The sequence below is a fragment of the Trachypithecus francoisi genome, unplaced genomic scaffold (genome assembly GCF_009764315.1).
Source record: "Trachypithecus francoisi isolate TF-2019V2 unplaced genomic scaffold, Tfra_2.0 Lachesis_group2, whole genome shotgun sequence".
In the NCBI taxonomy this organism is placed as follows: Eukaryota; Metazoa; Chordata; class Mammalia; order Primates; family Cercopithecidae; genus Trachypithecus; species Trachypithecus francoisi.
This window is the reverse complement of record NW_022681465.1, coordinates 87,478,752-87,491,839: the sequence shown is the minus strand read 5'-3', so window position 1 is coordinate 87,491,839 and position 13,088 is coordinate 87,478,752. Positions and strand designations below refer to the sequence as shown.

The 13,088-nt window shown below is 41.2% G+C and overlaps 1 protein-coding gene across 1 annotated transcript in view; it reads left to right on the top strand.

Moving 5' to 3' along the window:
- The window catches only part of ANKRD55 (ankyrin repeat domain 55), a 132,514-nt gene that overhangs the window by 44,801 nt on the left and 74,625 nt on the right, over positions 1 to 13,088 (top strand). Inside the window, exon 4 of the mRNA XM_033179597.1 lies at positions 7,521 to 7,651. Within this exon, the coding sequence (XP_033035488.1) occupies positions 7,521 to 7,651 (131 nt within the window). The remainder of the gene's footprint in view (positions 1 to 7,520; positions 7,652 to 13,088) is intronic.

Below are 13,088 nucleotides of genomic sequence, written 5' to 3'. Positions count from 1 at the left end.
AGATTATAGATATGAGCCACCTCACCTGGCAGATTTCTACAAACTTTTAAAGAATAACCAGCATCGATTCCACATAATCTCTTCCAAAAAAAGAGATGAGAAAACACGTTTCAGTTATGTTTATGAGCTAGTATTGCTTCACTATCAAAACCAAAGACAATGTAAAAAAAATAAGGCTGTACACCAGTAGTCTTCATGAATGTAGATATAAAAATCCTTAACCAAATATTAGCAATAGCATTCAGTAATATACAGAAATAGGCTGGACACGGTGGCTCATGCCTATAGTCCCAACACTTTAGGAGGCCGAGACAAGCATATCACTTGAGGTCAGGACTTCAAGACCAGCCTGGCCAAAATGGTGAAACCCTGTCTCTACTAAAAATACAAAAATTAGCCGCATACAGTGGCATGTGCTTGTAATCCTAGCTACTGGGGAGGCTGAGGCACGAGAAATGCTTGAACCCGGTGTTTGGACAAACTGAGGCAAGATGGCGCAGTTCCGGGTTCTTCACCGTCAACTTTCTGGCGCCGGGGAAAGACACGGGTCGACTGCGCAGGCGCAACCCGACCTCCGACGGAGAAAAACCGGAACCCGCCTAGCCACGCCTACCTCCCCGCCCCCGACCCGCCTATGTCCCGCCCACTGCCCGCCCACTCCCGGGCCCAGGACATAAAAGCCGCTCCCGGTGGGCGCGCGTGCGAACTTCCTTGGCCCCTCCTCCTACGCGGGACCCAGGAACCTCATCCAGTCCGAGATCGCCAGTGCGAACTTCCTTGACCCCTGCTCCTGTGCGGACCTAGGAACCTCGCCAGAGAACGCTGGAGCGACTTCGTCGGCCTCCACCGCTGGAGACCAGTGAACCTCCCTCCCTCCTTCACATTGGCTTGTAAATAAAGTTTTTTTGCCTTGCCTACTTGCCTTTTCTCTGGCATTTGCTCTGGGGGTCGCATTAAAGCAAATCACCCGGGAGGCGGAGGTTGCAGGGAGCCGAGATCGCACCACGGCACTCCAGCCGGGTGACAGAGCAAGACTACATCTCAAAACAAAAACAAAAAGAATCATACACCATGATCAAGTAGGGTTTGTTTCAGGGATGTTAGGGATGTAACACTGGTTCAATATTTGAAAGTCAATGTAATCTACCAAATTAACCAACTAAGGCAGAAAAATCACATGTTCATATCAATTAATACAAAAAAGCATTAGACAAAATTTAACGCATATTAATAATAAAAATCTCAGAAAAACAGGAATAGAGGAGAGCTTCTTCAACATAAGGAAGAGTATCTACAACAACAACAACAACAAAACTCTAGAGCTAAGGTTTTACTTAATGGTGAAAGTTTGAGTGCTTTGCCCCTAAGACCTAGAACAAGGTGTGAATGTCCACTCTCACCACTCCAATTCAGCATAGTGTAATATGAGTGCAAAAGGGCAAGAAAAGGAAGTAAGAAGCATACATCTTTTATTTTTTTGACAAGAGTCTCACTCTGTTACCCAAACTGAAGTGCAGTGGCGCAATCTCCGCTCACTGCAACCTCCACCTCCCGGGTTCAAGCAATTCTGCCTCAGACTCCCAAGTAACTGGGATTACAGGTGCCCGCCACTGCGCCCAGCTAATTTTTGTATTTTTAGTACAAACAGATTTCACCATGTTACCCGGGCTCGTCTCAAACTCCTGACCTCTCAGGTGATCCGCCCACCTTGGCCTGCCAAAGTGCTGGGATTACAGGCATGAGCTACTGGCCCAGCCAAAAGCATACATCTTGAAAAAGAGAAAAAGAAACTGTTACTTTTTGCACGATTTGATTGTCTTCATAGTAAATCCTAAGGAATCTACCAACATACTCCTACAACTAAGTGAGTTCAGCAAGGTCACAGCGTACAAGATCAATATACAAACATAAATTTTATTTTTGTATACTAACAATGAACATGCAGACATCAAAAATTTAAACTATAATACCATTTAAAATTACTCAATAAAAAAACATTTAGGTGTAAATACAACAAAATATGTACAGAACTTGTATGTTGAAAACTATAAAGTGCTAATTAAATAAATCAAAGATCTTAATAATTGGAAAGGCATAACCATGTTTGTGGCTCAACATATTAAACATGCAGTGCTCTTCAAATTTATATACAGGTTTAGTGCAAATTCTGAAGAGATATCTTGGCATAAGATGGAGATCACAATTTCTACCAAACCCCAGCAAGATTTTTTGTGTATATAGACAAGATTAGCTAAAATGTGTATAGAAATACAAAGGAACTAGGATAGTTGAAACAATTTTGAAAAGGAATAAAGTGGAAGGAATCAGTATACCCAATTTCAACTACATTCAAGCTACATGCTATAGTTTGAATGTGTTCCCCCAAATTTCATGTGTTGGGAACCTGGTCCACAATGCAGTAGTCTTGAGAGGTGGAACCTTTGGGAGATTATTGGGATTAATCCACTCATGGGTCATTGCGGGAGTGGGTTAGTAATCATGGGAGTGGGTCTGTTATAAAAGCTAGTTTGGTGCTCTCTCATGAGCCCGCTTGCCATGTGATACCCTGTACCACCTCGGGACTCTGCAGAGAGTTCCGACCACTAAGAAGACCCTCACCAAATGTAGTCCCTCAGCCTTGGACATCCCAGCCTCCAGAATTGAAAGAAATAAAATTCTTCTCTTTATAAATTATCCAGTCTTGGGTATTCAGTTATAGCAACAGAAAACAGACTAAGACAGTACAAAAATCAAAACTAGCTGGGTTAATACATCAAGAGTATTCAGAATTATGCCTGATACATAATAAACACTCAATAAATACAAGCTATTATTAATGCTTTTGGAATTTCATAACCATACTGTAATTACTTTGCACCACCCAGGACAAGACAATGAGTCTCAAAGTGGCTAAGTTTCTCAACCAAAGTTTCATAGCTAGTAAAATAGCTAGGAACTGGAACCCAAATATTCTGTGTCCTTGGTTAGTGCTCTTTCTGCTCCTTATCTTATAGTGCAGATGTCTTAAGGTTCTTGAACACTTTACCACGTGGCAAAATGGATCATTTAAGGACACAAGATGCTGAGGCTACCTTCCTGCATACCTTACCTAACCAAGTTGCTCCACCCTTTATTTTGTGTATTTTCTTTCAAATATAAAATATTTCAGGCCGGGCGCGGTGGCTCAAGCCTGTAATCCCAGCACTTTGGGAGGCCGAGACGGGCAGATCACGAGGTCAGGAGATGGAGACCATCCTGGCTAACATGGTGAAACCCCGTCTCTACTAAAAAATACAAAAAACTACCCAGGCGAGGTGGCAGGTGCCTGTAGTCCCAGCTACTCGGGAGGCTGAGGCAGGAGAATGGCGTAAACCTGGGAGGCGGAGCTTGCAGTGAGCCGAGATCTGGCCAATGCACTCCAGCCTGGGTGACAGAGCGAGACTCCGTCTCAAAAAAAAAAAAAAATTTCAAACATAAGACAAAGTACAGAGAATAACATGTCAAACTGCTCTGTACCCACCACCCAGAATTTAACAATTTTGACAATTTGCAATTTTTTCCTTGGATTTTTTTAAAGGAAAAAATTTACAGAGCAGTTGAAGGCCCTTTTTATCCTTTTCTGATTCCACCCCTTTTCCCTTCATTCCTTTAAAATAACTAACCACTATTCTGAAGCTGGTGTGTATCTTTCCTTTTTCTGTTTTTCTGCTTTGACTACTTTTCCTGGGTTTATAGCAATCTGGTGTTATTTTGATTTATAAAATTTACATAAATAATAGTGTATATCTTTGCAATTGGCTTTCTTCACTCAAAATTATGTCTTCAAGATTTATTCAAGTGGATCTGGATTAACTTAACTTGGACATTTGAATTGCTCTATGACACTTCTTTTCATAAATCTAACATAATTTATGTATTTCTCTATTAATGTTCATTTATGCCATTTCTTGTTTAATTCTTCATTATCATCTTTGATTATACCTCTTTGTTCATCAATGTGAAAGTTTCTTTATGAAATAAACTTAGAAGTGAAATTACAGGGTTATAAGGTATGAGCACCTATAATTTTATCAAATGTTGCCACACCTATCCCCCAAAATGGTTGTCCCAACTTATACTTTAACCAACAGTATGTAAGAGTTCCCCAAATCCTTGACAACACCTGGCATTTCAGATGTTTTAGAATTGGTAATCCAATACATATGAATGTCATTGAGAAATGACATTGAGAAATGTAGAAATATGTATTCTCTAATTATTTGAGAGATTTATAATCTTTCATATGTTTATTGGCTTGTGTCTGCTGTCTCTCAAATTGCTCCTACATTGTTTATTTCTTTCTGATTCAATTATTGATGTTATTTATTTAGTTAAGCTCATAATTTTTTCTTGGTTTTATGAATTAAAATAACCTCCCAATCTGTAGCTGGCCTTTTCATTTCATTTATGGGATCTTATGTAATACAGAAAATTTTTAATTTGAATATAATTTAATTTAATAAAATGTTTTCTTTATAGTTTGCAGTTTTTATGTCTTCTTCAGTAAGGCCTTACTAGTCTTAATGTTATAAAATATATTCGTCTATATATTTTATAAGTTGTTAAATTTTGCTTTTCATATTTGGAAAGTGTTTATGTATGATGTGAATTTTAGATCTAATTTTAATGTATCCCTTTTTTATAGCCAGTTTCTCAGCACCATTTATTGAATACCTTTTTTTCCTACTGATTTGTGATGATGTCACTTTGGTCATATATTGAGTTCCTTGATAGGTCTAAGTATTTCCTGAACTTTTTCCTCTGTTCTGTTGACATGTTTATTGTTTTAATTACCATCGCTGTATAATCTTGTTGGTTCAAAAAGCAATAATCCTCTTTAGTTCTACTGTAAAATTGTCTTGAAATTTTTTTTGGCACTTTAAACTTCCAGATAAATTTTAGGATTTTTTTCAAGTTTCACAACAGCTTTGTTGAGTTTTTATTAGACTTGCAATGAATGTATAGATTCATTTTCAGGAAATTGATGGCTCTATTATATTGAGTCTTTTCCATCATAAACATAGTGTATCTTCCCATGTTTAGTTCTTCTGTTATGTCACCCAATAAGTTTTATACTTTTTATCCACATAAGTCTTGCTCTTCTTCAGTTAGATTTATTCCTAAGTACCTTATTTTTGTTGTTGTTGCTATTGTTTTTTGTTACTTTTCCCATTGCTTTTGTTTAAGGAAGACCTTTTCTTTTATATATGAATTTTATATACAGGAACAATGCTGTACTGTCTTATTTGTTTTATTTTGAGGGTTTTTTTCCTTCTATTTTCTACAAGGACAAATGTACCAACTTAAAATAAATTTTGGAACCCAATTTGGAGATAAATCTGTCATTCCTCCCTAAACCTCAGTTAAAGACACGTCAGGAAAATTATTTTAAACTTAAGAAATATTTGGGCAGTGGCTTATGCCCATAATCCCTGCACTTTGGGACATTGACGTGGAAGGATTGCTTGAGCCTGGAAGGTCAAGGCTGCAGGGAGCCGTGGTCACATCACTGCACTCCAGCCTGGGCAACAGAGCAAGATGGTGTCTCAAAAAAAAGAAAAAATTAGTTCAGTAATCATTTGGTTATGCATTTCAGAATTGCTGTTTAATATCTTCCCGGTACCAGATACAGTGGTTGGTACTGAGGATTCAGTGATGAGCATGAGAGATGTGGTTCCTTCCACTTCGAATTTATAGCTTAGAAGAGACAAATTTTAAACACATGATTATGCTCAATCAATACATGATTATAAAATATTAAAAGCGTTACTAGAGAAAAATGAAGGATGATGAAAAATTATAACATGGACATCCAGTTCACAATGGAGGGTCAAGAAGGTGTTCCCTGAAGAAATTTATATGTAAGCTAGGCTCTCAAGATAGATGTAAATTAGCTAGACATAACATGTAATTTTATGAAAACAGTATCTAGAGATTCTTTTCTTGTTTTGGTTTTTGTTTTGTTTTTGTTTTGTGAGATGGAGTCTCTCTGTGTCACCCACGCTGGAGTGCAATGGCACAATCTCAGCTCACTGCAACCTCCACCTCTCGGGTTCAAGCTATTCTCCTGCCTCAGCCTCCTGAGTAACTAGGATCACAGGTGCGTGCCACCATGCCCAGCTAATTTTTTTTTGTTTGTTTTTGTTTTTGTATTTTTAGTGGAGACAGGGTTTCACCATGTTGGCCAAGCTGTTCTCGAACTCCTGGCCTCAAGAGATCTGCCCACCTTGGCCTACCCAAAGTGCTGGGATTACAGGCATGACCACATCTGGCCTATCTAGGGATTCTTTAGCTTTACTTACTGAGTATTTCAGATTCACAGATTGCTTCAATAATTGCCTTTTGCAGCATGTCCTTTTTTTCTCTCAATAGTTATAATTACCACTTGTTGACAGGAAGAAAGGAAGGGAGGAAGGGAAAGGAAGGAAATTTTGCAACTATTTTAAGACATAGCACTTCATTGCTGCTTTTTCCCAGTACAGATGACTGAAAGAGTTTTAGAAGGAAAAAAATTGGAGAAATTGAGTTGCCAACCACAACTCAATTTCTGGTGTCCTAGGAACTGCACTGCAAAGCTCATCACTCCCTCCTGGCAATGTTCAAATTCAAATATTAAAGAAAACTTTGGCAAAAGGGACACTTAGAAGGTAAGACTCAGCCACAACTCTAAACTCGGTGCTCTTTGAGTGAAAACAGAAATCTTGGGATTTACCCTTTCTCGGGGATTTCTCAGGGTCATAGCCTGCAGTTCATCTGGAGAAGAATCACAATCTCCAATCCAAAGACATCTATACAAGTCTCAGCTGGGCAAGGGGTGAATCTGAGGTTTGATTTCTTCACCTGAAAGAATGAGAAGCACCTGGATCCTGCCTCATGAGGCTGGCTTGTTCCAACAGCCGTGCAAAGTTCATCAGAATGTGTAATTTCATCTCTATTTTTATTCAGGAAGAAAACATATAAAAAACTAAATGCCTTGGCCTATATTGATTCTGAAAACAGAGAAGCATTTCAGTACAGGTGGCCACTTTTTCAACAAGAATTTGTGCAATCCAAGGCTGGGCACTATTGCTGTCCCTTAGCACCCGCCACCTCCAATGAAAGTGTGCTGAACCCATCTCAGATAGAGCGGCTTTCCAAAGGCACTCCCAGATGCTACATTGTTCAAGCTAAGTCAGGATAAATCTTAAACTATGTCTTAAGCTATGCTGATCCCTGACACAGTCATAAGCAATTTTTATCGTCTACCCAAAATGTTTTACTCAGCCAATTATTGCAAAATTGCAAAAGATTGTAAAGAGCCAGTAAAAAAAAATACATAGTTTATAGAGATGTAGCAACAATTAGCTTTATCTCCCTTCAGTCTCATACAAACAGCTGGGTTTGTATTGCAAACAGCAAAGTAAATGAACAGGCCAATAAAGCCTGATCATCAGTTTCATGGGTCAAACATGTTTAAAGGCTGTTGAAATGTCTCATTCCAGGATGCACGCCCTTGATGCATGCGGTTTCTGGACGTCAAGTGGACACAGTGAAGCTGCTGTTGAAGATGGGAGCGAATATTAACATGCAGGATGCTTATGGCCGCACAAGTTTATGTCTGGCCACCTACCTGGTACTGATTTGTGTCTGTCACAGGGTCTAAGGAGCAGGGTAGGCTAAGGGTGTCATTATGGGGTCCCAGTTGCAGAGGAGCATTCTTGGATCTATGCAGCTGGCTAAAGGAGCTAGAACTTGAAGCTTTACTCCAATCATCTTCAACATTTATATCCCCACTTAGAGTTGGTTTCATGAATTTGGGCCATTTTGGATCTTCCTAACAATCCTCTAAGATAGAAGTGATATGGCCATTAGGGAAACATTCTTTTCTATCTTAACAGCATCGGAATTTCTCTCAGGATATTTCTGGACACACTTGGTGCTTCTAAGAACAATCTCCCTAAATAACCCCAACAGGGTGGGAACACTGTGAAGATGCGGTTAACATCTGTGGGGTAGGATTGGTCGAGTAGAAGCTTGAGGCTGAGGAATGTGGAGAACAATGAGAACTGGGGAAGGTGGTGGGAGGGACTGGACAATAGAGAACAGGGGAGACATAGCAGGCTCTTAAAGGGACAACGTCAAGCAGAGGACTCAGCCCACAATCAGGGTTCAATTTAACAACTGTGTAGTAATGCTAGTCCTCACCAGTAAAGAATTCGGCTCAGCATTTCCCAACATTAGAGCAAGCTTGGTTAAGCCTTACTGAAAATCCTCAAGACCCTCTCCTCTCAAACTCTTCCTGCAATCCTTTTGGGAGGTCCTAGGGGTGCCTTGAGCCCATGTCAAACAACTCCTAACCACCACATGGAGGTCATCCTTTTTCTTCCTCTCCAGAGAGGTACCCAGAAATCTTCACTGTGACCACCATTGCTGCCAGTGCAGCTTCTTGCATTTGCTACAGCTTGCATTTGCTACTGCTGCCCACTGATGGTGGTGAATTCACTCTGGACCAGCCCCACTGAAGGTGTCCTGCTGAATTAAATCACTTCCCTTTCCCAAACACCACCCCCTTCTGCCATGAGCTGGCATAGATTGCAATGAAGCATTACCCAAGTCTTATAGAGATTTCCTTTAAAGCCTACTTTTTCATTTTCTATTTGTGCCCTCTCTGTAGAACTCACATGCAAATCTGGGAAGAAATTTTCAAACTGTGGTCCACAGATCTTTTGTGTAAATATCCCTTGTGGTGCTTGTTTCAAATGCAAGTGCCAGGCTGGTCCGATGGTAGAGGGTTATCAGAACTTATTCACATTAGTGTCGAATGCAGGTACCAGGGGTATACCCTAGACTTCCTGAGTCAGATACTCTGGGAGCAGGGCTAGGGTAATTGGTGTTGGGGAAGTCTGCATGTTAAACAAACCTCCTTGGGAATTTTTTTCTTTTCTTTTTTTTTTTTTTTTTTTTTTGAGACAGAGTCTTACTTTGTCACCAGGCTGGAATGCAGTGGTGCGATCTCAGCTCACTGCAGCCTCCACCTCCTGGGTTCAAGCGATTCTCCTGCCTTAGCCTCCGGAGTAGCTGAGACTACAGGCGTGCACCATCACACCCAGCTAATTTTTGTATTTTTAGTAGAAACAGGGTTTCACCATGTTGGCCAGGATGGTCTCGATCTCTTGACCTCATGATCTGCCCATCTCAGCCTCCCAGGCAATTTTTAAAAACTTGCCCATCAAGCTTAAAAGCCACTGGTCTGTGCATATTAGCCGAAGTCCCATATCTCAGACAGACATATGGCTGTCCTCCTAGCCCCCTCCCTTCTAGCACATGCCTTAAGAACTGCTCTTGCAGCCGGGCGCAGTGGCTCAAGCCTGTAATCCCAGCACTTTGGGAGGCCGAGACGGGCGGATCACGAGGTCAGGAGATCGAGACCATCCTGGCTAACACTGTGAAACCCCGTCTCTACTAAAAATACAAAAACCTAGCTGGGCAAGGTGGCGGCGCCTGTAATCCCAGCTACTCAGGAGGCTGAGGCAGGAGAATGGCGTAAACCCGGAGGCGGAGCTTACAGTGAGCTGAGATCTGGCCACTGCACTCCAGCCTGGGTGACAGAGCGAGACTCCGTCTCAAAAAAAAAAAAAAAAAAAAAAAAAGAACTGCTCTTGCTATGGACTTTTCCAGTGTCTGAGCTGAAGAAAAGAGAAAACTGGGATAAGGGGGTGGAGGAAGGGGATAGAAGGGGTTTCTAAAGTTGATGGCCACCAGCACATAGAATGTGGTGAAAGTAAACTGTCCCCCTTTCAAAGTTCAAAAATTCAAAATTTTACATTTCTTTGACTAGAGACTATGCAGGGGACTGGGAAGAAGTACTCCTCTAAATCATGGTGAATAACGATGGATACCCTTGGAGCCTAGAGAGTTGACACCTTTGCAGACAACTCTTTCTCGGAATATATTCTAAGGGGCTGCATGAGGAGAGTCTGCCAGCAGGACACCATGTGGTGCCACCTTTTAAATTCTGCCCCCATCTCCGTGTGGCTCCCCAAGGCAGGACCCTCCATCATTCTGCTGAGGCTCACAGGAAGTGGTTGTCCTGGGGACTGCACTGTGAAGCTCATCCCTCCCTCCTGGCAATGTTCAAATTCAAGAATTAAAGAAAAACTTCCCAAATGGGACACTTAGAAGTCAAGTCTCTGCCACAACTCTGAACTCAGTGTACAGAAAAACTTACTACAGATGTGTCAAACTCAAATAAAATATGTAGAGTTGAGGCTGGGCATGGTGGCTCACACCTGCAATCCCACCACTTTGGGAGGCCAGGAGGCTGGAGGATCACCTGAGGTCGGGAGTTTGAGACCAGCCTGACGAACATGGAGAAACCCCGTCTCTACTAAAAATACAAAATTAGCTGGGCATGGTGGTGCATGCCTGTAATTCCAGGTGCTCGGGAAGCTGAGGCAGGAGAATCACCTGAACCCAGGAGGCGGAGGTTGGCGCCATTGCACTCTAGCCTGGGCAACAAGAGCAAAACTCCATCTCAAAAAAAAAGAAAAAATAAATAAATAAATAAATAAATATTATTTTATATATACTATAAAAATAGTATATATAATAGATATAATAGATATAATAGATATAGATATAAATATATATAGAGAGAGAGAGAGAGATTAATCTCTACATTTAATCAATTATTTGATATGTAAGAATTGCGGCCAGGCATGGTGGCTCATGCCATTAATCCCAGCACTTTGGGAGGCTGAGGCAGACGGATCACCTGAGGTCAGGAGTTCGAGACCAGCCTGGGCAACATGGTGAAACCCTGCCTCTACTAAAAATACAAAACATAGCCAGGTGTGGTGGCGCATGCCTGTAGTCGCAGCTACTTGGGAAGCTGAGGCAGGAGAATCACTTGAACCCAGGAGGCGGAGGCTGCAGTGAATTAAGATCGTGCCACTGTACTCCAGCCTGGGTGACAGAGTGAGACACTGTCTCAAAAAACAAGGAAAAAAGAATTGCGATTCAGGGCATACACACACACCAGGTGGTCCTCCGTATGTCCAAAGAATGAAGAGGAAGCTGTAGGTTTTATTAGAAGGGGAAATATTACATATTGTTTTTCTAGAAAGTTCATTGGCACTAGTCGAGTTTCGGGGAGCTAGCAAGCTCTGATTGGTGAGTGACCATGGTGGGTAAAATTCTTCTTTTTGTTGCAGCAGGTTTTTCGGAAGCCATTGGATAAAACAAGTTACTACAGGCAGTTTCAGCAGCCAGGCTTGCAGATAACTGCATTTTGGAGCAATGTTACGTGCCCGGCCTGCTTTTTCCCCTGACTTCTCAACTCTGGTTTAGTAGTTGGATACAACAAGAAGGAGCCAATTCAAATGATCAAATTTCACAAGTGTGCGACATTGGTTAGGCAAATCACTGTATCTCTTTGTGCTTTCTCCTTCATTTGTAACATGTAATAAAAATTAAAAAAATTCCCATCACAGCTGAAGAATAAACACTGGGGGAATCAGCCAGCACATAGTAGGAATAAAACTCATTTCTTGGTTCTTAATAGTGACTGACCAAGTGTTTCAGAGAGTATATTCAATGGTTTTTCTTCTTTTCCTCTTCAGGAAAAAAAAAAAATCAGAAAACCATTGACACACACAGAGTTCCAGGAAATGTTGCAATGATTTTTAAAAGTGTTTCAAACTTTCCCCCACCAAAAGATCTGCTTTTCAAAAACTGTAAATCTTTGGCAACTCTAAAATTTGCCCAGCATGCCTGTCTTTTGGGTCTCTGGGTCTAATTTCTCCTTTTAATCTGAGAACTTGATGATTTAGACATTAACAACTAAAAACAGATTTAATGCATCAGTAAGCCATGACTCAAGACTGGAAATGCCAGAAAAATACTTGCTTCTACTTAAGACTTAGATATTAATGGTCAATTCTACAAAATTATAGTCAATATTTATACTCTGAGTTTTGATGCATTTTTGTTGATTTTCCTTCCAGACTTCAAAACCAAAAGGTTATTTTCTCATCATTATCTTCCTTCTTCTCCATGCATTTATTAACATGTTAATTTTTTTTTTTTGAGACGGAGTCTCGCTCTGTCGCCCAGGCTAGAGTGCAGTGGCGCGACATCAGCTTACTGCTAGCTCCACCTCCCAGGTTCACGCCATTGTCCTGCCTCAGCCTCCCAAGTAGCTGGGACTACAGGCACCTTCCAGCATGCCCAGCTAATTTTTTGTATTTTTAGTAAAGCTGGGGTTTCATCGTGTTAGCCAGGATGGTCTCAACCTCCTGATCTTGTGATCCACCTGCCTCGGCCTCCCAAAGTGCTGGGATTACAGATGTGAGCCACCGCGCCCGGCCAACATTTTGATTTTTATTGCTTTCAATGTAAGGAGGAAATATCTTCAGTCATCTTTCTCATTTTACTGGATAATTCTGAGGTTTACCTAGACACGAATGTAGGAAGATGGGAAGCCTGCTTCTGAACAAAATAGAGGGTTATCCTATTATTCTTCATAATAATAATTTCATTTATTTTTAAGTCTACTTATAATTGGGCAAGTAACCCAAGCCATTCTGGATGAATGTGGAAGACATCCTCTTTAGCATGCGAGCCAAACTTAGTTATCAATAGGTATGGGTCAGTTAAAGTAGCATGGGAGGGAGGGCTAGCCTGAAATTATACCTGTCCTTTGAAATGGGAGAGACAATGAGAAGAAGACCCAGCAGTAAGTACTGACCGAGGATGTAACAAGCATGAGGTGTGGCCATATCAGGTCTCAATCTAGACAATTGTAGACAGCAGGTTTCAGCAGTTCACATAAAGTTCTTGGGGAATTTACAGGTGGATAAAACATAGCAATGGGAAACCTTTGGAAGGTGCTGGTGATGCCTTATATTTAGGGATTCAAGCTTTCAGCATCAGAAAGATCAGTCAACAAGCTGGCAGGGTCCCAGCCATTGCAGTAGAGCTTAGGTTAGACTTCTAGGCACTGGGAGGGGGACTGACTTGAATAGGCAAGGTGCTGTCCTTGTGGTTACTAGAAAAGGAGCTTGCAATAG